Below are 24,500 nucleotides of genomic sequence, written 5' to 3' on the forward strand. Positions count from 1 at the left end.
GTGTATATCTGGTATGATCTTATAGACATGAGTAACAGAGGCTAGACGTTTTAAATGAAAATAGATGCAAGGAATAGTAATTCTGAGTGCGTAACTGAAGAGGGGATGGGAGGAGTGGAGAGGAGAGAGGAAAGTGTATGGATGGGTGGCACTTAACTCACGGGTGAAGAATGACTGGTCTTATGCTACGAGAAGAACAAGGAAGAAAATCACCACTTAGAGAAAACCATGAGTCCCAAGTAATAAAGGCATGAAAATATAGGGCCTGTAGGTGAGGGTAGATAATCATGGAGGACTGAGGGAACCTAAAGGTCAAAAAAAGTGGGAATGAGGCTAAAGCATGGATAAAATGTGGGTCCTGTTCTGCAGTCAAGCAGTGATTCAACAGAGATGTTTGTTTCTTTTGTTTTGTTTTGAAGTTGAGCAGAAGAACCACTTTGTTTTAGAAAAATGATTTGAAGGGACTGTACAATGGAAAAGAGGGAAGCGTGAAGGAGGATAGAAGTAATGGTTCATTTTAGAGCTCTGTAGGCAGAGGGATGGAGAGAGGTGGAGGTTTCAATGGAAAAAGAAGAAGAGGGAAAGAGAAATTCCACACAAGCACACATAACTGATAATGGGACTAGATATCAGTAGATGGTGCATTTGTGGGGTGGAGGCGGGGTGACTAATATTCTAATGATACTTGCAGGAGTGAAGAAAAGAAAAAAAAAACAGTCTAAGGTTCATTTTAAACAATGAGGCATTACAAAATACAGACTAAATAAAGATAAAATTTATAATATAAATAATTTTACCATTTCTACAATGGTTCTCATGAATATTTGTTTTGAATATTTATGTTGGAGAAGACATGACAATTTCAAAACTATAACCTCCCTCAGAGTGGTCAAACAAATGGAAAATCATGTCCATTTATGTTCTTTGAATAACTGCTCAGAAATCAGTAAGTTTTTACCTAAAAATTTACACATAGAGTCACTCCTCTCTGAGGTCCCATCCCTAAGATAGAACAATCTGCTTTATAATCCAATCTCCAGTGACATGCATTCAATAGTGTCCGTGGTACCTGGTTAGGGGTGGACAATCTCTTTTCACGAGCTCGCATGTGGCCTTCAACACCAAGGTGGAAACTTTTTCTCCTGATGCTCTCCTCTGATTCTGATTTGGATAGTTTCTCATCATCTCCCTTTTCTTCCCCACTGGAGAGCTTTTTTTGATTCTTTTTCTTCCTTCTGTTTCTTCTTTCTTTAGCACTTTTGGAGCTCAGCTTGGATGTTTCAGAAGAACTCTCCGAGAGGCCCATTATTCGGCTTCTCCCAATGCTTGTGTATTCAGCTGCTGCCAGTGCTATTGCCTGTGGGACCAAAAGATCATACACACAGTGAGTCACTGCCAAAGACTGGGAAACTCTATTATGGGGCATCTATTTACCATGAATTGAATTACACTCTGCATGTAATCAGGTCCCTTATACAGGAAGTAATGTTGTTTTCTTTGCATTATGACCAGAGAGTTTACAAAATATGTATTTGCTGCTTCTCCTGCATTGTAATAAAGCCATATGATGCTTTGGAATTAAACTATTATATAATTTATACATATATGTAAGCAATTTTAAGTAGTATATGTGAAAGTTTTTATTCTAGGTAATTCTGGGACATAAAACTCATAAACCACATGATGAGATAATTTGTATACCTTGTTTGGGTAATTAACACATATTATCAACAGAATCATGTTATTCTACAGTTTAATGAGGAATGAATTATTTGAAAATAAAATAAAGTATTACAAAATATCTCAAGAAAATGAAAGAAGCTTTTAAGAGGTTCCCTGGGAAATTCCTGGGATAGCCTACTGCTACCCATTGTATAAAAATTAAACTTTTATTATGAAAATAAAACAATGCTTATAAAAACTGGGAAGATAAAGATATTATGAATAAAAACCAAAAATCATTCATAATCATATATCCTAGAAATAACTGGTGTTAACATTTCTTCCAGTCTTTATATGTATACTTTTTAAATTGTTTGTATCTTATTTTGTATTCTACAACTTAATACACTGTTATATTAACACTTTTTCCTGTCATAATATTTTTAAAACACATCATTTTATGGCTGAATAGTACTCTAAGACACAAAAATATTATAATCCTCTCAAGCATTTTCTACTTTTTGGAAATTTAAATGCTTTCTGATTTTTAATATTATTAAAATCCTGCCCTGAACAACTTTCTGCATCAAGGTTTTTCTGCATTATAGATTACTACCCTCCCACCAATAGGTGAGTATCCTTTCAGAGATTTAACTAGGTCAAATCATCAACCATGTTTTAATACCCTTGCAGAATATTTGAAATGTTGGTTCTCTTAGTACAAATCCTCTTAAACTTTTCCACTGAAGTACCCTTTGGAGGGAGAAGTAAGGAGAAATCGAAGAATCTGTGACTTAACCTAAAGTGGCCACCATCACAAGTATTATGTTCTCAACATCTCACATTTAATCCTTGCAACAGTAACTAAAACACATGCACATCTGCTGTCTACCCTACAGAGTATCTGTTAACTTTAACATCAAAATAATTTCCTCTAAACATCTGTGTACACTTGTTCCTCTGGGGAAATGCATCATATATATTTGGGGACTTTGCATAATGTATATACACTGAGGAATCATAGGTAACAGTTTAGAAGGAAGAGCTTAGAATGTTCTCTATGCCAGACTGAGTGAGCTGATTATGGGGTTAGGTGAAATGGGCCAGATGTCAAACCTAACTCAAGCCAGAATTGCTTCCTTCCACCTCATCGGAATGAAGATTCAGTTCTTATAAAAAGAATTCAGGGAGGAAAACCACCCCAGGAAAGGCTGAGTATAGATATAGGGCTTCTGTCATTCCCCTTTACATTCCTACTTCTAGGAAGATTTGTAAACCAAATAACAATACCTCAGCTTCCTCTTGCTCTTTTTTAAGTCGCTCTAACATCTGTTGAAATTCTAATTCTTTCTGCCTAGCTTCTTCGATGTTTGCCTGGTTCTGTTCTTCATAGGCCATAGCAACCACAGCCAGGATCAAGTTTATTAGATAAAAGGAGCCCAGGAAAATCACCACAACAAAGAAGATCATGTAGGTTTTCCCAGCTGCACGCAGTGTCTAGGAAAAATGGAAATCCTTATTTTAATAACACAGAACGGCTTTTTGGTAAATCATTTCAACTTGAATGTCGTATTTGGCACGCTAAATCAGAAAGTTCTATATAATCTCATGTTATCAAAAATATAAAGGAATAAAATTATACCTTCATGGAAAACAACCAGTATCAAAATACACACTTTTTTCAGTACATAGGATACAGCAATTAAACCTGTACCAAAATGAAGAATGTTTCTTGACTATTACTAAGCATAATCATGACTTGAATTTTTTCTCCCAGTCTGAAAATTGCTCAAAAACTAGCTGCTTTACTCATTTGCAAATTATAGAACTGGATTATTTCTATAGCACAACTACTGATAAAATTCTACCTTTAACAAGAAGTATTAACAACAGTATATTATGCTAATGTGAGGTAAATATTAATCTTTCATGTATGTTTAATTAACACTAAAAAATTCAAATAGCACAAACAGATATGAAATGAAAAATAAGTCTCTTTTTCCTAGCTCTGAAGCCTAGGAACTCAGTTCCCTTTTCTATCAGTTACTGTTGTTACTGATGTCTTGTTTTGGATAAATTCTTAGTAGTGGCATTCTTAGTTCATCAGGTATATTCATTTTAGTTTTCATAGAAATTCCTGTGTTACCCTGCCCAGTGGTTTCCAGCAATCAGTGAGAGAGTCTGCTTCCCCACACCTCAGTGTGACAGTGCCTCTATTTTGAACTACTTTTTTTTTTCCTTCTATTTTGGCCACCCTGTGGCATATGGAGTTCCCGGGTCAGGGGTCAGATATGAGTCACAGTTGTGATTTATGTGTCAGCTGTGGCAATGCCAGTTCCTTTAACCCACTGTGCTGGGCTGGGGATGGAACCTGCATCTTCGCGCTGCAGATATGCTGCCCATCCGTTGTGCCACAGGAGGAACTCCTAATCTACTTTTTGATCTTTGTCATTCTGACAGATGAAAAGTTATGTCACTCTAGTTTTAATGTACAGTAAAGGTGAATATCTTTTTTCATACTTAAAAAGTCATTCATATTTCTTTTTTTTTCCGTGAGGTAGATTTTTATACCATTCCTGTATTCATTTATAATATTCTCAGAAATGAAGTAAACATAAAACAAGCCAAAAGTAGCACCTGTGGCAATTTAAGAAAAATGACTCATCATTTTTGGTCTCCTTCCTTTGGGTGCTGAGAATACATAGGTGAAAAGATAGAGCTCCCAGTCCTGAGAGGATCACATGCGAGTTAGAGGAGATGGGAGATGGCCATGTGAAAGAAGAATTTCAGGACAAGAGATGGACACTGTATACTGGAGACTAGCCATAGAGCATGGACGTGTAAAGGAAGGAGCAACTGAATTGGGAGAGGAAAACTTACAGACACAAATTGAGTCTTCAATTATTATTTTTCAGGCTGCCATAAAAAAAATGCTATGAGTTGGGGAGCTTAAAAAACAGAACTTTATTTTCTCACAGTCCCAGAGGATGGGGCGAAATCAAAGTGTTGGTTCCCCACAAGGCCTCTCTCCTTGGCTGTAGATGGTCACCTTCTCACCGAGTCCTCACTTGGCATTCTCTCCGTGTGTGTGTGTGTGTGTGTGTGCATCTCTCTCTCTCATGTACTAATGTTTGCTTCTTATAAGGACACCAGATTGGATCAGGGGCCCACCCTAAATAGCCTCATTTTAACTAGTTATTTCTTTAAAGGCCCTAATTCCAAATACAGTCATTCTAAAGTACTGGGAGTTAAGACTTCAACAGATGAATTTGGGGGGATATTATACAGTCCAGAACAATTGTACCCAGGAGCTCATGAAATAAAGGATGGTGAGCACAGGAGAGGCTGGTGTTTAGGGCATGTAAACAGAGAGGCATGTTCAGAAAGCATAGTGTATGTAGGAGTGCTGTGAACATTATAGTCCATTTCTTGCTATTTACCTAGGACCCCATGAAATGCTATGTTCAGAAAGGGGAAAAGAGGGCTATAGATAAAAAAGCCCAGAACAGATAAGAAAATAATTAATGACTTAAAAACTATTCATTCTCATAGTGCTAGAACTAGAACGTGTTAGATTTTAGTACTAAGACAATAGTGTTTTCTCCATTCAAAACTGAATAAAACACCTTGTATATAAAGCTGATAAGGAGCATACATCAGATTTTTGTGCAGTGAATATGATGAATTTTTTTTTTTTTTGGCACCCACCTGTTGGTAAAGGTTTTCCCAGTAATCCTGGGTCATTAGTCGAAACAAGGCTAAGAAGGCCCAACTGAAGGTATCGAAGCTCGTGTAGCCATAATCAGGGTTCCTGCCAGCCTTCATACAGATGTACCCTTCTGGGCACTGACTACATGTGAAAAGGGATATCACATGTCAGAGCATCCTCAGGATGTGAGCTGAAGAGTACTACAGAGAAATCAGAAACTCAAGGCTTCCTTTCTAGAGGGACAATGTTGAATAATCATTAAGAACACATTATTTGGAGTCAGAAAGAACTGGCTTGAATGCTACCCTTACTTTTTACTAGTTGTTGACTTTGTTAAATTACTCAAGTTACCTAAGACCCAGTTTTTTCTTGCTGTGAGACAAGATAATAACACCTACCTTCAAAGGTTAAACTTTTTATTAAGTTTAAAGAAGTTAACGTATGGAAACTACATAGCCTAGCTCCCACACATAAAAGGCATTTAATAAATGGTAGCTGCTATTAGTATCATCATCATCAATCATCCAAACTTGGAAACTTTCACCAGATGTCACAGAATAGTTCTTGTATCTGTAAAGATTGACATGTAGGCCCCTAATAAAACTGTATCTCCCCAAATTATTCTTGGAGAGAATTAGAATCAAGAAGAGTCAATATTTAGCAATCATATAAGTTCATAAAGATTTATAGCTTTAAGGTTTTTTTCTTTTTACTTCATAGATTGGTATCCATGATGCCAAGTAAAAACAATGTTCTAAGGTGTCTTTGGGAGCACCAACTTTATCTTGTTTACGTTTACATTCCCAGTGCATACACAGAGACTGGTCAAGAGATTTCTGGGCAGAGGGAATGAAAGAACAAAGGCCCTGCAGCAGAAATGAAGTTGGTGTATGGGAGAAACAGCAGAGTAGATACTGACATAAATATGACATTCTTGAAATATCTTTAAGACAAAGTATCCATGAGATTCTTTCGTTTAGAGTGGCCAGAATGTCACTGCATTCAGGAACCTATGAACCATAATTGACTGGAGAATGAATAGAATTGGGGATTTCTACTCCCCAACAGTGTCACTCTCCTTTCCAGAAAGAAGTCTGGAAACTATCCAACCAACTTTGGTGGAGTTTTCTGGAAGCAATTTTTTTTTCTGCTTTCTTAAGATCTGTGTGTCTTGTTTCTTGTTTTAATTCAAGCACTACCTCAAGGTCTTGCTTTCAAAAATATGCATTAACCGTGAACATTTTAAATTCTTGACTCACTGTGGGACAGAATGAGTCAAGGAATGTCATGAAATATATGAAAATAATATAGAAGAAAAGGTTCTTTTAGCAAATTGATTGAGTTTGCTTTTCCTTTTTTTTTTTTTCAGCCTTTAGATGAAAATCAAAGCAAATATTACATACCCTGAATCTGTGCTGAAACCACAAAGGAGAGCATCTTTGGATCCCTCCAAGTAATACAAATATTCTGTTTAGGAAGAAAGTGAACAAAATAACATTATGGAGGGTAAGCTTTAAGAGTGATACAGCAAAAAGTTAATTGACATATTCACCACATTCAGGCCCAGTCCCAGGCAATTGGCATTCATTTATTATACTCTCATATATTTTCCCTCAGTATTTACTGATACCCACTTATGGGCCAGGCAGTGAATACAATGATAAATATGATAAACAAGATCATTGTTTTACAGAGTTTTATGTTTAGGTAAGGGTTGAGATTGGGGATGGAGAAAGACACTTAAAAATAAGTAAAAAAACAAGGTATTTTCACATAGGGATAAATGCCCTAAAGAAAACAAATTAAAATAATACAATATATGTGGTCAGGGAAACCTTTTCTAAAGAGATGACATTTGAACTAGAGCCTAAATGCTACAAAAAAGCCAGCCATTCAAAGTATCTGGTAAAGAGAAGAGATGACATTTGAACTAGAGCCTAAATGCTACAAAAAAGCCAGCCATTCAAAGTATCTGGTAAAGAGATGTCTTGACAGGATGAAGAATAAAGGGCAAAGAACCCTGAGCTAGAAATAAAGTTGGTGAGACGGCCAGCACATGTTACAGCACAGTGAGTGAGGAGAATTGTGGTGGCTGAGGGAGGCAGGGGCCATGGAGCAAGGCTTTATATGCCATGGAAAGGAGTTTGGATTTTAAGTGATAGGAAGTAAAAGAAGTAGGAGGTGGAGAAATGAGCTGATAAGTAACATTTTAAAATGTTGCTGTTGCTGCTTTGTGGACTGTGGACTATAGGAGGGCAGGGGTAGAAGAAGGGATACAAGCTAAATGACCACAATGAGAGGTAACATGGCTACATTCAGAGAGTAGCCATGGATACAGAGAGCTGGGGATGGGATAAAGGCGGCAGGATTTGCTGATGGTCTGCCTATGGGGTATGTGGAAGAGAGATGATTAGTAAGTAGGTTTTATATTTATCAAGTACGTGATTTGATTGTTATGAGTCTTGAGGTTAGTGAAGGGATCAAGGATGAAGATATAAAGATGGGAGTCATCATCAAGCTATAGGAAGGGGAGGGAAAGGGGGAGGGGAGGAAGGGAATGAAAATATCCCTGGGCAAAACTCCAAGTATTCCAGAAGAGGAAGTCAGCAAGGCAATGCTATAAATGAAGGGAACGTGTTTTCTGAAATTCTCTCATTGTTTATTCACCAGTATCTACCTATTCAGGGCTTATAAGTTCTGAATGTTGAGGATATAGAACTGAAATAAAAGCACATTTTCCCCTTACATGGTACCATTATGCCTCATTGCGCATGGCAGAATGAGGATGGGGAGGTTATCATGCAAATTTTTACACATAAACCTCCAAGATGGTTTTATTATGGAAGATTATGTTAGAGTTATCCTTTCAGGTAAGACCAGTTAACATTTACCAATCATCTCTAGATGGGCTCTAGTGCTACCTGTGCTGGCATGTGGGGGTCAGAGGGGAAGGCAGATAACAGATTTACCTCAGTCCATGAATGATGAAGGGTAAAGCAATGGGAGTAACACACTCTGGTCTTGAGAAGCACTCTAATATAATTCCTAAACAAGTAACCAGTAAATTATCAGGATAATTAGGCCTCAAGAGAATTTAAGTTTAACATGCAAAGGGAAAATGTAATACAAAGAGAATTCCTCCTTTGGACTCCCAGCCAGTGATCCCATCCCACAATTTTCTGAGGACATAAAAGCCACTGGGTTGGACTTAATCCTATCCTGATTAGGCTGTAGCCTGCTCCTCCATCTTTCCTCCTGCTTCCATGGCAGAGAAGTCTCTCTGATTTCTCAAGGGCTTGCCTGCCTCCTCTCTCCTGAATTAGCACTCTGTATTTTCCTACTCATTCATTTCTAACATCCCTATCAAAATCCATGTTTTTAAAAAAATGCCAGCCATCATCCCTATTATTGATTCCCTTTTTAAAAAAATAATTTTTGTTTGTTAGTTTTTAGTTTTTTCTTTTTAAGGCTGCATGTGCAGCACATGGACGTTCCCAGGCTAGGGGTTGATCAGAGCTGCAGCTGCCAGCCTACACCACAGCTCATGGCAAAGCTGGAACCTTAACCCACTGAGGCCTATTGTCAGGTCAGTGTTCTGAGACATGAAGTACTATTATCAGCTCTCAGGGGATTGTCTAACCTAAGACCTTTCCTATCTCATTGCCTTTGTGGTGTTGAGAATTCCCTTCTTATTATTGCCCATCTGGAATCATGGATTAGATGGTTCACGATCAAACCGGGGATCAAACCCTCATCATCAGGGATACTAGACAGGTTCATTACCCCTGAGCTACAATGGGAACTCCCCTGATTCCCTTTACAGCCAAATTTCTTAGGAGAATTGTCTGTGCATACTGTCTTCTCTTCGACATCTTAGTCGCCCCTGTCATCACCTTAGTCCAACCTTGTGCTCCTACCACTCCACTAAAATTTCCTCATCCAAGTCCCCTAGTGGCTTCCATGCTTGTTTAAGCTAATATATATTTCTCTATCTTCCTCATCCTTGATCTTGATCTTAATCCTTGATCTTGCAGCATCATTCAGCACAAGAACTCCCTTTTCTCAACATATTTTCTTTTCTTGGCTTCACTACTTAAATCTCTGCTTCTTACTGTACTGGCCATTTTTTCTCTGAGTCTTTTTCTGGGTCCTTCTTGCTCCCTGCCTTCTAGACATTGGGGTTCTGGCGATGAGCATCCTCTAAACACCAAATCTACTTAAAACACCTTCTTGCTCCCTGCCTTCTAGACATTGGGGTTCTGGCGATGAGCATCCTCTAAACACCAAATCTACTTAAAACACCAAGTTGTCCATTCTCTACCTACTTATCAAAATCAGGGTTCTTTTTCAGAAGGATGTATGTATTTGTGTACATATCTTTTCTTTCACTGGTTACTTTAAAGTGTATATCTCTAAACCAGGCAGTTCCTCTGATCTCTATGCTTAAATTGCCAATTGTCTACTTGATATCTCAACCTGGATGTCCCAATGATATCTCAATTTTGACTGGTTAATAGCAGCTTTCTCCTACAAACCTGCCCACCTTTCCTCATTTCTCCTTGCCATCTATTCAGTTACTACGGCCAAAAACCTAGAAGAGATCCCCAAGCCCTCCTCTCCTCTCAGAAAGTTCTATAGGTATCATTTTTTCTTCTTCTTCCACAGCATGTGGAAGTTCCCAGGCCAGGGACTGAACCCACACCACAGTTGCTGCAGTGACAATGTCAGAATCCTTAACCTCCTGCACCACAAGGGAACTCTAAGGTATCATCTTGAACTCACCCTTTTCACTTTCTGCCACCACTGTGAAGGAAGCCACAATCTTCTCTTGTTTTGATGACAGAAACAACATCCTAACTGTCTTCCTTATTCCAATTTAGCAACCACTCTTGTCCAATCAGCTCTCCATATGGTAAAGTGATAAAAACCACTGCATTTAAATTAAAATCCAAACTCCCTTTCCCTTCATGATATGACCCCTGCCTTTTTCTCTTACTTTCTCTGCTGCCATTCTACATCTCCTTTGCCAAAATCTAACCACACTTGTGTTCTCCCATTCTTTAAACACATATACTCTTTCTTGTCTCAGGGCTTTTCCACATGCTCTTCCTTCAATGTCAAGCAGCAGCCCCCATAAACACTCATGCTATTTACTGGCTGCTCATTGTCCTTTAGATCTCTGTTAAAATGTCACCTCCTCAGAGGGATCTTTTCATTTAGTTGGTATCTCAGCCCCTGAGACTTATTTTCTTTGCATAGTATTTGTTGTAACTTGTAATATTCTTGTGTCTGTTCCTCTTCTTTTACTCTTTCATTCTCCCTAGAAGATAGGCTCTGTGGAAGCAGGGATTTATGTTATCATGTTCATTGCTACAGCTCCAGGAAACTGCACAGTGCTTACTTAGCCCAGGGAAGCAACCAATAAACACACAAGATAAATGAATGCCTGGATATATACCGCAGTGAGACCAGGCTTCTATGACACCAAAAACAGGTGGGAAACCAAACTCAGACTTAACACAAACATCTCCACTGTGAAACTATATTTCAGAAGAAAATCAAGAATAATGTATAGAATAGAGCAAGAGAATTGTGGTATAAAATTTCATTGTTAGTTAAGCTGTCATTCTCTTGTGTAAACACAATATGAAGATATACTGCAAAATTCAAGGGATTTTTCCACTCTTTTTGAAAAAAATTGCTTGAAGTAAAATTCCAGCAGGGCTGAAAAAAACCATTCCTATCATGAGCTTAAGAATGTGCTCAGGATTCAGAAATAAAGGGCTGGTAGTGATCTTTGCATAAAAACATCAAATTTAAGTAAGCGTTGTAGAACAATTTGTAGAACAATTCAATGTCAACAATTACTTATGAGATATACTACTTTTTTGGCTTATAAATCAAGAAAATATAAATTTCTTTGGAAATTTGAGCTAAAATTTAAGATTGTATTAACGAAAACCAGAAGCTGAAAAAGTAAGTAAAGAAAAAAAGGAAAGGAAAATATGCTAAATTCCTCATCAAATACTAGTAATGAAAAATACGCATTAAATATTTTCCTTGAAAACCTTCTGTTTTCCTTTTCTAAACATTGTATTGGAATACAATTGACTTACACAGTTGTGTTAATTTCAGGCATATAGCAAAGTGAATCAGTTAATCTTGTTTTCTTGATTTATGCTTGTATTTTTCTTCAGTTATCTTTATAGTCTTTTACTATATTAGCTAGGTTTTATTTGTCTTTATATTCTCCAGTGAGTAGAAAAAAAAAAAAAACACAAAGAATAAAAACTGATGTATACAGCTCTTTACTATTAGAGGAGAATCCTGTTTTACTCCCTGATTTCCTTCTATCAAAGGTACCTACATGCCCACCTCATCTCTGGATCTAATTATCTATTAAGGTTTATGAGTTCATTGGGCAACATCATACAGACCCATTGCAGGTGTCAGACAGAAAGTAGAATCTTGCATGATCTCAGCCTCACCCAAACTCATCAGCTCTGTTTGAGAAACTGTGTTAGGGGATAACCGTTTATAAAACATGCAGTTTATGCTTTCTGTAAGATACTCTACAATACACTTGTGAATTAAGTAGACTTTTGATCTACTTAATTTACAAATCATCTCAAATGGTACCTATAGACCTAATTCTGACGAATTAAACTTTTCAAACAAAACAAAACAAAACAAAAGAACAACAAACAAAAAAGATAGGAGTTCCCGTCATGGCTCAGTGGTTCAAGAACCCAACTAGCATCCCTGAGGAAGCAGGTTCGATCCCTGGCCTTGCTCAGGTGGTTAAGAATCCAGAGTTGCCGTGAGCTTTGGTGTAAGTCGCAGACACGGCTTGGATCCAGCGTTGCTGTGGCTGTGGTGTAGTCTGGTAGCTATAGCTCCCATTTGACCCCTAGCCTGGGAATCTCCATATGCTGTGAGTGCAGCCCTAAAAAGACAAAAGACAAAAAAAAAAAAAAAAAACTTTTGATGGTCAATAGCTAGATTAAAGGACACCATTAGAAAGAGCTGTGAAACTCATCATTGGTCATAAGGACAATGCCTATAATGCTGAGTATATTCTTCTGCTTACACAAGTCTTTAGAAATACTACTGAGACAGACATGTTAACATGTGATAATTAACAGTATAATTATACTATGATTAACATCACTGTACAATGTTGTAGTTATAAAAATAAGTAAAATATTATTAGAGTAAATTAAATTATGAATTATACAATAAAAGATACATAAGATATATCTTATGATAAAATGTAATGGTTACTATCATTAATTCATAGCTAAATTTATTTCTCTAGAACAAATTTATTCCTTTTTATCTTACAGCAATTGAGAATTATGGAACTATCTCATGTTCTCAATATTAGAACTGCTAGGAAACTTAGATCCAGGGAAATTTACAAAAATATAACATGTTCCAAACTCACTGCAGAAACGTTCTATTTGAATAATTCTGAAATTATTAAAGTGAAAGCAACATTTCACTGCCAAAAGAGAACAACCTATTAACAAACACAGGGCACTCTTACTTTTATAGTCTGCTTCATCGAGGTTAAGCAATATGCTTTCTATTGTTTCATTAGTTTCAAGGGGTGACCGCACACATTTGTGCTTCAGGTTGCCCATAAAGAGCTGCAGCCCAATCAGTGCAAAGACGCTCAAACAGAACACAGTCAGGATCATGACATCAGAGAGCTTCTTCACAGACTGGATCAGAGCCCCCACAATGGTCTTCAGGCCTGCATACAGAGGGGAAAAGGGTGTTCAAAATGAAATAAAGCCTCTGAATGAGAAACAAAATCAAAACACAAGCTTTCCTAGAAATGCATGCATTTTATCAAATCAGTGAACCTTAAATAACCTAAATTAACAAGAGCCTACCAGCTCAAAAGGGGAGACTGCTGTTTTATATACTTTGTTTCTGTATATTACAGCAAATGATAGAAAAACAGAAAATTTTCCAAAGAATAACCACGCTGCTAAAATGAGTAATTTGGTTTTTCCAACCATATCCACACTCACTCATAAAGATAATTTTTAAAAAGTTCCAATTCAGTGAATATCAAACAAACCATCTCTTATAACACAAAACAAAACAAAAAAAGGCTAAATTACAGCATATAGTAACAACTTACTAATTTTCAGTTAAGATATGGTTTGTTGAGGAAAGAAAAAATCATTATGTCATGCGATCCCCCCATGCTGATATTTTATAACTCTTTTCTTAACTATAGGAAAAGCAATTAAAACAAACTGAAATTTTCATTCCTGGATAAGCAAAATGGAAAATGAACTGTTAGACAGGAGGGAAAATTTCAAGTTGAGATGTGAACCAAATGGCCATCTTCATCCTCTAAGACCCATGCAATTGATTAAACTCAAAGGCTGACTTTTAATAACGATTGTGAAAAACGTAAGAGATCAAATTTAATTAAAATTGCATAAGAGCAAGTTTCTCTTGTTTTTCTTCCAGAAGATCAAAGTCAGCCTCAGTGTTTAACCCCACTCTCACCTGGAATGACTGAAATTGTTTTCAAAGCTCGGAGAACTCTGAACGTTCTCAACGCTGAAACATTGCCAAGGTCCACAAACTCTGTCACATATCTGTAATAGGGGAGTTTATACACAAACACAGTGACAACACACACACAAACAAACAAAGACAACTCCCAAATAGTTGGAGTTATGAGTGGCCTAATGCTTCACACCAATTACTTCTTACCTGGGATTACAGAAATAGTTTTCAAAGCTCTCAACACTCTGAAAGTTCGAAGAGCTGAAACATTGCCTAGGTTTACAAATTCTGTTAAATACCTGTAGAATTAAATCAGAGTTATTCAGAATTTAGATAGATTCTATGATACTTACCTGTGCCTTTAGTCAAGGTACTTCTTATGTTTGGAACTTCTTATTTAAAGTCATAGTTCTGCAAGTCTTTTGTTTCTATCATTACTAATTTAATTTGATTCATTTGATGTGAGCAAAATATAAGTATATTATTAAAATGGATTCATAAGCTTAAATGCCTAAATAAACAACTTAATGTTTCAGTTACCAGACTTCGACATTATGGTAATTTAGGTATTTAATATTCTATAAAACGGCAGCAGGAAATCTTGAAAATGGTATGCTAATTCAAAGAAGCCAGATACAAAAGGCCACATACTACATCCATCATATGAAATATCTAAAATAGGCAAATTCTTAGAGATGGAACACAGGTGAGTGGTTTCCAGGGACTGAGGGGAGGACAAATGGAAGTAACTGCTTTCTGAGATGATGAAAATATTCTGGAATCAGAGAATGGTGATGGTTTTATAACTTTGTGAACATAAGAAAAAACAGTGAATTTCATACTTTAAAAAGGTAATTTTATGGTGCATAAATTATACTCAATAAATAGGAGATCCCTGAAAAGATATAGCCTTCTTTGGCTCAGTTTTGTCTTAGCAGCAGTGGTGGGTGGGACCACAGCAGTCAGATGTGACCACAAAAAAAGTGAGCCTGATGGATGCAGAGGTGGGTCTTACGGTCTATCTAAATACCTCCAATGAACCCGTATTACTTTTACGGTCTATCTAAATACCTCCAATGAAACCGTATTACTTTTACTATTCAAAATGACATAGGGAAAAAATACTGTATTTAGGTTTGAGATTTAAAAAGTAAAGAAGTATTTTGGACAAATATATTTAGGAAAAGAGCAGCAATATGAATAAATTAAAATTATATCTTAATGTGATTTTTTTCCTTTGAAAATAAACCGTGGATGCACATATAATGCATTCAAAATGTATTAATGTTAGATTTAGTATGCTGCAACAGACTTTTAAAAAAGATTTCCTTCTATATTTTAGCTTTTGAATAATATAGGTTAATAAAAAGAGTACTTATAATAAAGGCCTGAGCTTTTCCTGTGCTTCTCATGGATCTTACCAAGTTTTAAATAAGAACTTGGAGAAAGTGTGTATCTAAATGGCACTGCATATACTGTACATCTAAGTGCTGAGCGTGAGGAAGATTTTCTATCTTGATGTCATACATTTTTGAGTGGGAAATGCTTTTTTTCCGGAAAAAAAAATTTTTTTTGATTAGCTTTCATAGAGTATCCTTTAATGCATCCATTATATGCAGGAAAAGTCAGATGCCAAAGGTCTGTTCTTACGGGAATACTGTGCTGTCTGAGATTTTCATGAATCAGGCATTTCAAAAAACTGAAAATACTTACGCAAAAACAATGACGACAAAATCAAGCCAGTTCCACGGGTCACGAAGGAAAGTGAATTCTCCTATACAGAAGCCTCTTGCAAGAATTTTTACAAGTGATTCAAAAGTATATATTCCAGTAAAAGTGTACCTAGACACAAGGATCCATTGTGATATTAAGTGTGAAAATAATATGGTACCATGTGAATCTTGATAATTTTTTCTTTTCAATCAAAGCTGGTAATACGGACCCATTCTATTATAATAAACTATAGTAAAGATTTCCAGAAAATCTTAAAATGTGTATATCAGAAATACTCCCAGAAAGTAGAGGTGTTTAAAAATTACTAAGAACACAGGTGTTAGGTCTGCCTAGAAAATCCCTACATCGTTCCTATCAAAAATATACCCAAGAACAACAGATAGGTGACTTGTCTAAGAACAAGGATCTGATAAGGTCATTTTTTTTTTTTTTTACAAAAGACTGTAGCATGTATTATTCTGCTCTAATATTAGCAGGTTAATGCTGTAAAGGAAATAAAATAATTGAAAGAAAAGCAACTATATAACATGGGAAGATAAACACCACAGTTTTTATAAGTGCAATAATATCCATGTATATAAAACAAAGGATAAAAATAACCATACTAAGACTATATTGAAATGTACTTATACCCACTTACTCTACATTCTTGGTCCAATCTGGAGGGTTACTCATGGTCATAAATATGCAGTTCGTCAGAATAGTGCACATGATAAGCATGCTGAATAAGGTAGCTTAGAGTCAAGGAATATAATAAAAGACTACAGTGGCAACTTCGACTATGACATTTGTTGAAATGCTAACAATTTTTCACTACAAGATAATTCTAAATAAGTCCAAAGGCCTTAAAAAATCTCTTTGAACAAGCAAGTAATAGATAAAAGTAGTTTACCCTCAAATGCCAAAATTGCCATTCTCTGTCTACTCAGAGATCTACACCAAATTATACCGAAATGGATAAACCAGAGTCTTTACAGGTACAAAAGGACTACAATTTATGTTTAAATAAAATAGCAAAAATTACACTTAAAGAATTATTGTAAGTAAGCCTTTTAAAAAGGATATGCATGTACTAAAATCTTAATAGATATTCTTCTTAGAGGACTGAAAGGAGAAAGCATGTACAAAGCAGGGGCAGCATTGAAACGGAAGATTGTTTTCCCTTTGTTTAACACTATGAAAGTCTGGGGGAGCAAGAAGAAGACAGTATGAAATTGAGACTCCAAAATTACAATCTAGTACATTAGCATCTGCAGCTTACCTCTCCTTTCGGTAGTGTTATATTGAAGAAACATTTCCATTAGATTCAAGCAATGTGGTTCCACTGCCATTAATACAGCTCCATACATCATGTTGGCCAATGAACTTCAAGTCCATTGTCCATTTCTTCTCAGTAAAGTAAGAAGTGAGCCATTTATGAGCATGTATTATTCAGAGCCTTCAAAATATAATGTCTTCTCTTTTTCATATCCCTTCAACATTCAAATCAGTAACAATAACTTGTGGCCACTGGCATTACTTTAAAACACAACTTTGGTCTTTTATTACACTGCCTTCTATACAAACCAAATAGAAACTAGCTATCCCTGATTGTTATCATATTATTTTGAGAATTTTAATGCAAGTTGGCTATTGTCATGGTTAGTAGCATATGTTCCAAAACATGAGTTCTTTCAAAAAAATATTTTCATATATTTTAAGGAACATCAGAGTTGAAAGAATCCTATTACTCAATTCAGTTTTCCTATTTTAGGTGGAATTCCAGTAACAGCTAAAATAAGAGAATACAAATTAAAGGACTTGCTTGCTACTAACCACAGTAATTTTAAAAAATAGTATCAATAGACCCAAACATTCATAAAATATGTTACATAATCATTGCATAATGAGTGATACTCTCTGTGGTTTTGATATTTAGTTGAAAAATTTAAAACACAAGCAAAAACAACAAAACATTAAAACAACCTAAGGAATTGACTTGGAAATCAGACCAATTTCAAGTCCGTGTCTCATTTTTCTGCAGTTGGCAAGCAAATTCCTTGTGTCATGGAGAAGTTACATAAGCTTATGAATGGGTTTCTGGTAATAAAACTTTTCACCAAATTGCAGAAGTAACTGCAGGTAATCTTGCTTTTTATTCATGGCACTGCTCCCAAGAAAACAAGTCAGAATCTATTATTTTCAGATGTACTTTTAAAAAATATTCTTGGTCCCTTTCACTATACCAGTTATGTATAAACATAATTTAACAGAAAGTTCACTTTCACGTTGAAAATTAGTTTTAAAATACCTCGTCTTTAAGTACAACTATTGCTTTCTTAAATCTCAATTTACTGTGCCTTTTAAAACTCATTCATCTCTTATTTTCTATAATTGCGCAGTGAACAACTATGGCATAAAAGGCAATGAAAGGAGTCTGAAAAGAAATGTGGCCTGAGTTTTGCATTCAAAAAGATTCCGGAGTTCCCGTCGTGGCGCAGTGGTTAACAAATCCAGCTAGGAACCATGAGGTTGCGGGTTCGATCCCTGCCCTTGCTCAGTGGGTTAATGATCCGGCGTTGCCGTGAGCTGTGTTGTAGGTCACAGATGTGGCTCGGATCCCGCGTTACTGTGGCTCTGGCATAGGCCGGTGGCTACAGCTCCGATTCGACCCCCTAGCCTGGGAACCTCCATATGCTGCGAGAGTGGCCCAAGAAATGGCAAAAAGACAAAAAAAAAAAAAAAAGATTCCTAGAAAAGCAATAAAAACTCTAATCCAAGGCAAGATGTTATAGGTATCACACAGAGAAATACAAATGGTTTTCAGAGCATGAGGGTAAAGAGGGACCAGGGTCATGTCTGTCAGAATAATCAGGGTGACTTTGTGAGCCAGAGGTCATCTGAGCTAATGTGAAAATTATACTGCTGCTCCAACTTGGCAAGATCAAGTTATCTTGTACTTGAAATTAAAAAAAAAGAGTTAGTTTGCTATTTTTAAATTCAAATTCCCTATTTTATCTGAAATGAAAACTTCTTTAGGATTGCCTGGGTTTATACATATCCAGGAGTTAATTATAGGTGGGAAATAGGTATGCCTATGAAATTTTGGGTATCAGAATGAGTTAAGCAAATTCTAAAATCCTACCAGCAAATGCATAGATGTCAACATCTGAATAGATTTTTTTTTCTTTTTAGGGCCATTCCTGTGGCATATAGAAGTTTCCAGGCTAGGGGCAAATCAGAGCTGCAGCTGCCAGCTTACACCATAGCCACGGCAATGTGGATCTGAGTTGAGCCTGTGACCTGCACCACAGCTCATGGCCACACCAGATCCTTAACTCACTGAGCAAAGATCAGGGATTGAACCTGCATCCTCATGGATACTAGTCAGGTTTGCAGTCTGCTGAGCCACAGTGAGAACTTCTGAATAAAGTATTTTTATATTGCTCACATATTTAATAATTTATTGAACATAAAATTAGAGAATTATGGTATTTAAAGAGTACAAGCTCTCGTGTTGGGCCAATAGGATTCTAAATTCCAGAGCTACCATTTCACAAATTGAGAGCTAGCACTTAGTGCCTGTGAAGCTTTTAAATTCTGGTTGGTACATTGTAAATTATTAGTAAATGGTGAGAGTAGCTGCTAATATTATAGGCAACATATAAGGCACCCAAGGATATGAAGATAATAAGACAGTGTACCTGTCCTCTTACTACCCATAGCAGAGGGTGATCAGTAACTTATTATTTCTTAAGGACACTGCATAAAACTATTCAAAAGCACTTAATCTATTCATCATTCATAAAAATGAAGTCCTAACTTCTATCATTAGTTTATTGTGTCCTATTTTATTAGTTATGTATGTATTCATTTTTAAGTGCCGCACATGCGGCATATGGAAGTTCCCAGGTTAGAGGTCAAACTGGAGCTACGGCTACCAGCCTATACCACAGCCAGAGCAATGCCAGATCTGAGCCATGTCTGTCACCTACATCACAGCTCCTGGCAATGCCAGATTCTTAACTCACTGAGCTGTTCAGGGATCAAACCCTCATTCTTATGGATATTAGTCTGATTTGTTTCCCCTAAGCCACAACAGGAACCCCTATTGTGTCCTTTTTAAAATAAAGCATTGATGATTATACTCAAATATAAATTAAAATGTGAACCCAGGTCAAATTAGGAATCAGTAAAATTTTTAATCCAAGCAATGATTATAATGTAGCAGAAACTAAATTCTTGTCAATTAGTCTGAATAATGTGAAACATTAAGGAGTCAACCCTGAAGCTGCAAATGGACCTCAAAACTACTTTAATCAAGAATGATTAAGAGGCTAGGACATGGCACAAAAAGTTGATAATTTAAAGCTCCAAACCTAAATAAATAAATAAATAAAGACTCGGCCCTTTGGTTATTTGTCCATATGTAAATAGAGGTACATTAAAAATAGATTATTTTGTTTGACCAAGCTCTGCCCAAGTATACTGATGCAGATGTGCATTATTAGGCTTTTAATGTGCTTGGTGTCATTTTTGAAAGGAACTGGGGCCAAGGCAAATGGCTGGAGTCCCACCCCAACTATTCTCTATTAAATTAGTCTATCACATAGCTAAAATGATTCCATTAGTTAATCCTCTATTCAAATGCAAACATTTCCTCCTTACCTCCCAAGTCACTTAAAGCCAGTATTAGTTTATACCTCTGACTTGGGATTTATTCCAGAAACACTCCTTTGCTTCTTAAGGGGTGGCTGCTCAAGTTACCTCCAGGCTACCTTTGGAAATGGGAAATACAGGAGGTATCCATGCAGAGTCAGGCATTTTTTTTAGGATGAAGTAATAAGCAAAATGAGAAAGTATTTTTTATTTCATCTGTTTCACTATTTACTCATTCATAATCACTCATTTTCATAAAGTTGTGAGCATGGTGGTTGCTATAGAGTAAAAACAAGTAAACTCCAGAATAGCTGTACAACAGAATATCTCAGTAGGAAGTCAAATCAATTTGAACCAAAAAAACCAGGACAAAATTTGCTAGTCCTAAGTCATTTATTACTTCCTATCTCACCAGATGGTGGTAAACTCATGGTAATTTGTATAAAAAATCTAGTGCCTGAGATCCTGGATACATGTTAGCATTCTTTCATTCTGTGTTAAAATACTGATTGATTAATTAGAATGCTGTGTAATTTCTCAAAGGCTTTGCAAATATTCTGTTTTTTCTTGCTGTGCTGTCAGCTTGTTGAGATGCTGGTTTTAAGGTGAAGCAAAATATCATGTATTGTTATTCATAGCAACTACCCCTGAAGAAGATGTTTCTACCATCAAAATTAACTTCATCACATTTACTACTTCTCAGGACATTTCAGTTTTCTTTATTTGCTAGCTGTCTTATCAAGAAATATTCCCTTCTATTTTTACCTTAAATCAAAATAATTTTTTTTTTCTTTCTAGGGCTGCACCTGCAACATATGGAAGTTTCTGGGGTAAGGGTCAAATCAGACCTGCAGGGGAGCCTAAACCACAGCCACAGCAATGCCAGATCTGAGCTGTATCTGCAACCTCCACTGCAGCTTGTAATGCCAGATCCTTAACCCACTGATAGAGGCCAGGGATCAAACCTGCATTCTTGGGGACATTATGCCAATTCTTAACCTGCTGAGCCATAACAGGAACTCCCAAAATAATTTTTTTAAATGGACTTTATCCTCCCTTTCTGGGCTTCTTAAAGCTAAGTGTGCAGGTGCCAAGCAGCAAAGCACTGTTGGAGAAAGTTACGGAAGCTACTGATCTAATCCTTTACTATCTCTTTGTCAAGTTCAATCTGGTTGTATCTGCTACTGCCTCAGAAATGATCATAATCCCCTCCTATTTTCTCAGTAAAACAACCTTTATAGCAGTTGTTTCAAACTTTCTCCCATTTCCCTAATGCAATCAACACTTTCTCACTGCTGCTCTCAAGACTGACTCTCCAAGGACAATTTCCACTCCTGCAGTATGGAAAGTACAGACATCATTTAACACGCATTTCCTCATCAGATGTGCCTACGTTTACTTCAACATATCAGGACTCTTAAATGTATCCTCCTATTTGCCAGTCAAATGCTCACACAGTAAGGCTTCTCTCCACTTTTTGAATGTAGATAAATCTGACCTGTGGCTTATCCCTTGCCTGTTAACATCAGCAACTTCCCACAACATTACTCAACCCTCTCCATTTTTCTCTCTGAGAAAAATTTTTCTCCACTTTCAAACATGCTATATACACCGTACATTTGAAAGGTTTTAAATTTATTCCTTGCCCCAAGTGACCATCTTTCTGAAGGAAATTTCTCAAATTTCCTAGTATGCTTCAACTGCCACCTACTTTCTCTTTTTATCTACTATTCACCACTATTCTGCTTTGATTCCTGTTACCTAACACAGGCTGCGTGCTGAAAATTACCAACTCATCCTCCTTGTTCATTTCAATAGTTCCCCTACTCTAGCCTCAACTTCTTGGGTAATTTTATGAGGTAATCTCTTTTCTTTTTTTTTGAATAACGGAAAATTTTAAGATTTACATCTTACCTCTGACCATCTCAAACTCTTTTTTTATCCAGCACCCTTTAAAACCCCATTATTAGTTCAGTGATTTTATCTATTCCCATGGATTCAGCTGTCATCTCCATGCAAATGCATTCTGAACATGTCCCCATTTTACTTCTGAGATTGACAATTATTTTGTTCCTACAAGTACACATTTATGGCATGTCCAAAAAGACAGAACATTATACTGAACACTACTAAATTAAGAAAATCAAAAGTGTATGCCAATGCCAAAACCAGTGTCGATGAAAAATTTTTAAAAAGATACATATTCTTGGAGTTTCCATCGTGGCACAGCAGAAGCGAATCTGACTAGGAACCATGAGGTTGGGGGTTCAATTCCTGGCCTCACTCAGTGGATTAAGGATCTGGCATTGCTGTGAGCTGTGGTGTAGGTCATAGACATGGCTCGGATCTGGCATTGCTGTGGCTCTGGCGTAGGCCATGGGCTACAGCTCCAATTAGACCCCTAGCCTGGGAACCTCCATATGCCACGAGTGTGGCCCTAAAAATACAAAAAAAAAAAAACAAAAACAAACAAACAAACAAAAAACATACTCTGGAATATCCTACATATGTGGTTAACCAAACATTTCTGTCATGGTGTGATTTTTCATTAAATTCCATTTAATCTCAATCGGTAACACCATCTTTCTGTACAATGGGCAAACAGAGATTGCACCACTGCAGGCACAAATAAACTCACTTTTTTGTCTGCGTAGTAGGGGTCCAGGTCCTCCAGGGGCTCAGACACCATCCCTGGGGGGATGTCCCCATAGATGAAGGGGAGCTGTTTGCCAGCTTCCAAGTCACTGCTTGGCTTCGGGCCTTCTTCCTCATCATCTTTCTTTTCTTCTTTGGGTTCCTTTGTTTTTCCTTCAGCAATGCGTTGTTCAATGAGGGCAAGAGATTGTTTTGTGAAGTAGACGAAGCTCTGAGGTCCTGGGGGAGGCAACGCTGCCATCTTTTCATCCTGTATATTTTATTTCCCTTTCAGCTCCTTACATAAGAGGCCTAAAGAGAAACAAAGACATCAAGCCTTAAGTGTTTGCCAGCCACTTAAAAATAATTATACTAGTAGTAATAATAAAATAGATTTTGGTTTTAACTACAAGAAGTAATATGTCCACAGAATTATCATCACATTGAATGTATTCTTATTAACAGACTACTCCATGAATGACTTATTTTCCAGGCTCTCTAAACAGCATTAAAAATTTGAACTAAACATTTCATAGATCTTAAAGTGATAACTTAATGAAAGATATTCCTTTTACTATTCATCTCTGTCCCTTTTACTATTACTATTTCCTTTTACTATTCACCTCTCTTCACTTTTAGTGCAATTCAACCCAACCTTCCTTGCTTAAAAATCTTCATGATGGTGCTTCTGACAGCACCACTCTTCAAGCTCTCCTCTAGCCTCTCTGGTCACCTGATCCTCTTCTGTCTGACACCCTCTGCTTCTCTCCCTGGAGGAAACTCATTTTTGTAAAATAGGTGGTGGAAGATTGTTTGACTCTATTTTACACACTTAGATTTTCTTATGATAAATACATACCCCTTTATAAATTAGAAAGAAAACTCCATTTTGAATTAAAAACAATTAGGAAACTGGGAAGAACAAAGAAGATAAAAGAAATTTGGTAAATGTTTGGGATAGATTCAATTTAAAAAGTAAAAAAAACAGGAGTTCCCATCATGGCTCAGTGGAAATGAATCTGACTAGCATCCATGAGGATGCAGGTTTGATCCCTGGCCTTGCTCAGTGGGTTAAGGATCTAGCATTGCCGTAAGCTGTGGTGGAGGTCACAGATATGACTCAGATCTGATGTTGCTGTGGCTATTGGCAAGTGGCTACAGTTCTGATTCGACCCCTAGCCTGGGAACCTCCATATGCCACAGGTGTGGGCCTAAAAAGGCCAAAAAAAAAAAAAGTAAAAAACAAACCAAACCCCACCCCCCTCTGATAAGCATAAAAATTATGACTTCCCTAATTAGCTTACATCTGTGTACAAAATATTACAAAAACTACAGGACAGAAAATTACAAGATAAAAAACTCAAATTTCTATATATTATTATACGGGAGTGTTTTAAATAAAAGAGCATAAAAATAATGGTTCTTATTTAAAAAATAGCAGACTTACTATTTGACTGAGTTAAAAGAACTTCCTAACTCATCCATTGGAAAATGAAAATGAGTGCTTGGGCACTGGGACTGCCTGAGACTTGGGACAAATACTTTCAGTACGTCAACCCTCTGTGAACAGCTTGAAAGATTGTATATT

At 36.7% G+C, this 24,500-nt stretch overlaps 1 protein-coding gene across 1 annotated transcript in view; it reads right to left on the reverse strand.

Annotated features, from left to right (window-relative positions):
- Positions 1-24,500, reverse strand: part of SCN9A (sodium voltage-gated channel alpha subunit 9) — a 162,803-nt gene that overhangs the window by 73,039 nt on the left and 65,264 nt on the right. Inside the window, exons 2-11 of the mRNA XM_047772799.1 lie at positions 22,917-23,224; positions 16,706-16,824; positions 16,281-16,370; positions 15,620-15,748; positions 14,114-14,205; positions 12,921-13,130; positions 6,775-6,838; positions 5,371-5,512; positions 2,953-3,159; positions 1,070-1,357 (exon numbers count right to left, since the gene is read on the reverse strand). Of these exons, the coding sequence (XP_047628755.1) occupies positions 1,070-1,357; positions 2,953-3,159; positions 5,371-5,512; positions 6,775-6,838; positions 12,921-13,130; positions 14,114-14,205; positions 15,620-15,748; positions 16,281-16,370; positions 16,706-16,824; positions 22,917-23,174 (1,599 nt within the window). The 5' untranslated portion in view covers positions 23,175-23,224. The remainder of the gene's footprint in view (positions 1-1,069; positions 1,358-2,952; positions 3,160-5,370; positions 5,513-6,774; positions 6,839-12,920; positions 13,131-14,113; positions 14,206-15,619; positions 15,749-16,280; positions 16,371-16,705; positions 16,825-22,916; positions 23,225-24,500) is intronic.

This window comes from Phacochoerus africanus, chromosome 3 (genome assembly GCF_016906955.1).
Source record: "Phacochoerus africanus isolate WHEZ1 chromosome 3, ROS_Pafr_v1, whole genome shotgun sequence".
Taxonomy (NCBI): Eukaryota; Metazoa; Chordata; class Mammalia; order Artiodactyla; family Suidae; genus Phacochoerus; species Phacochoerus africanus.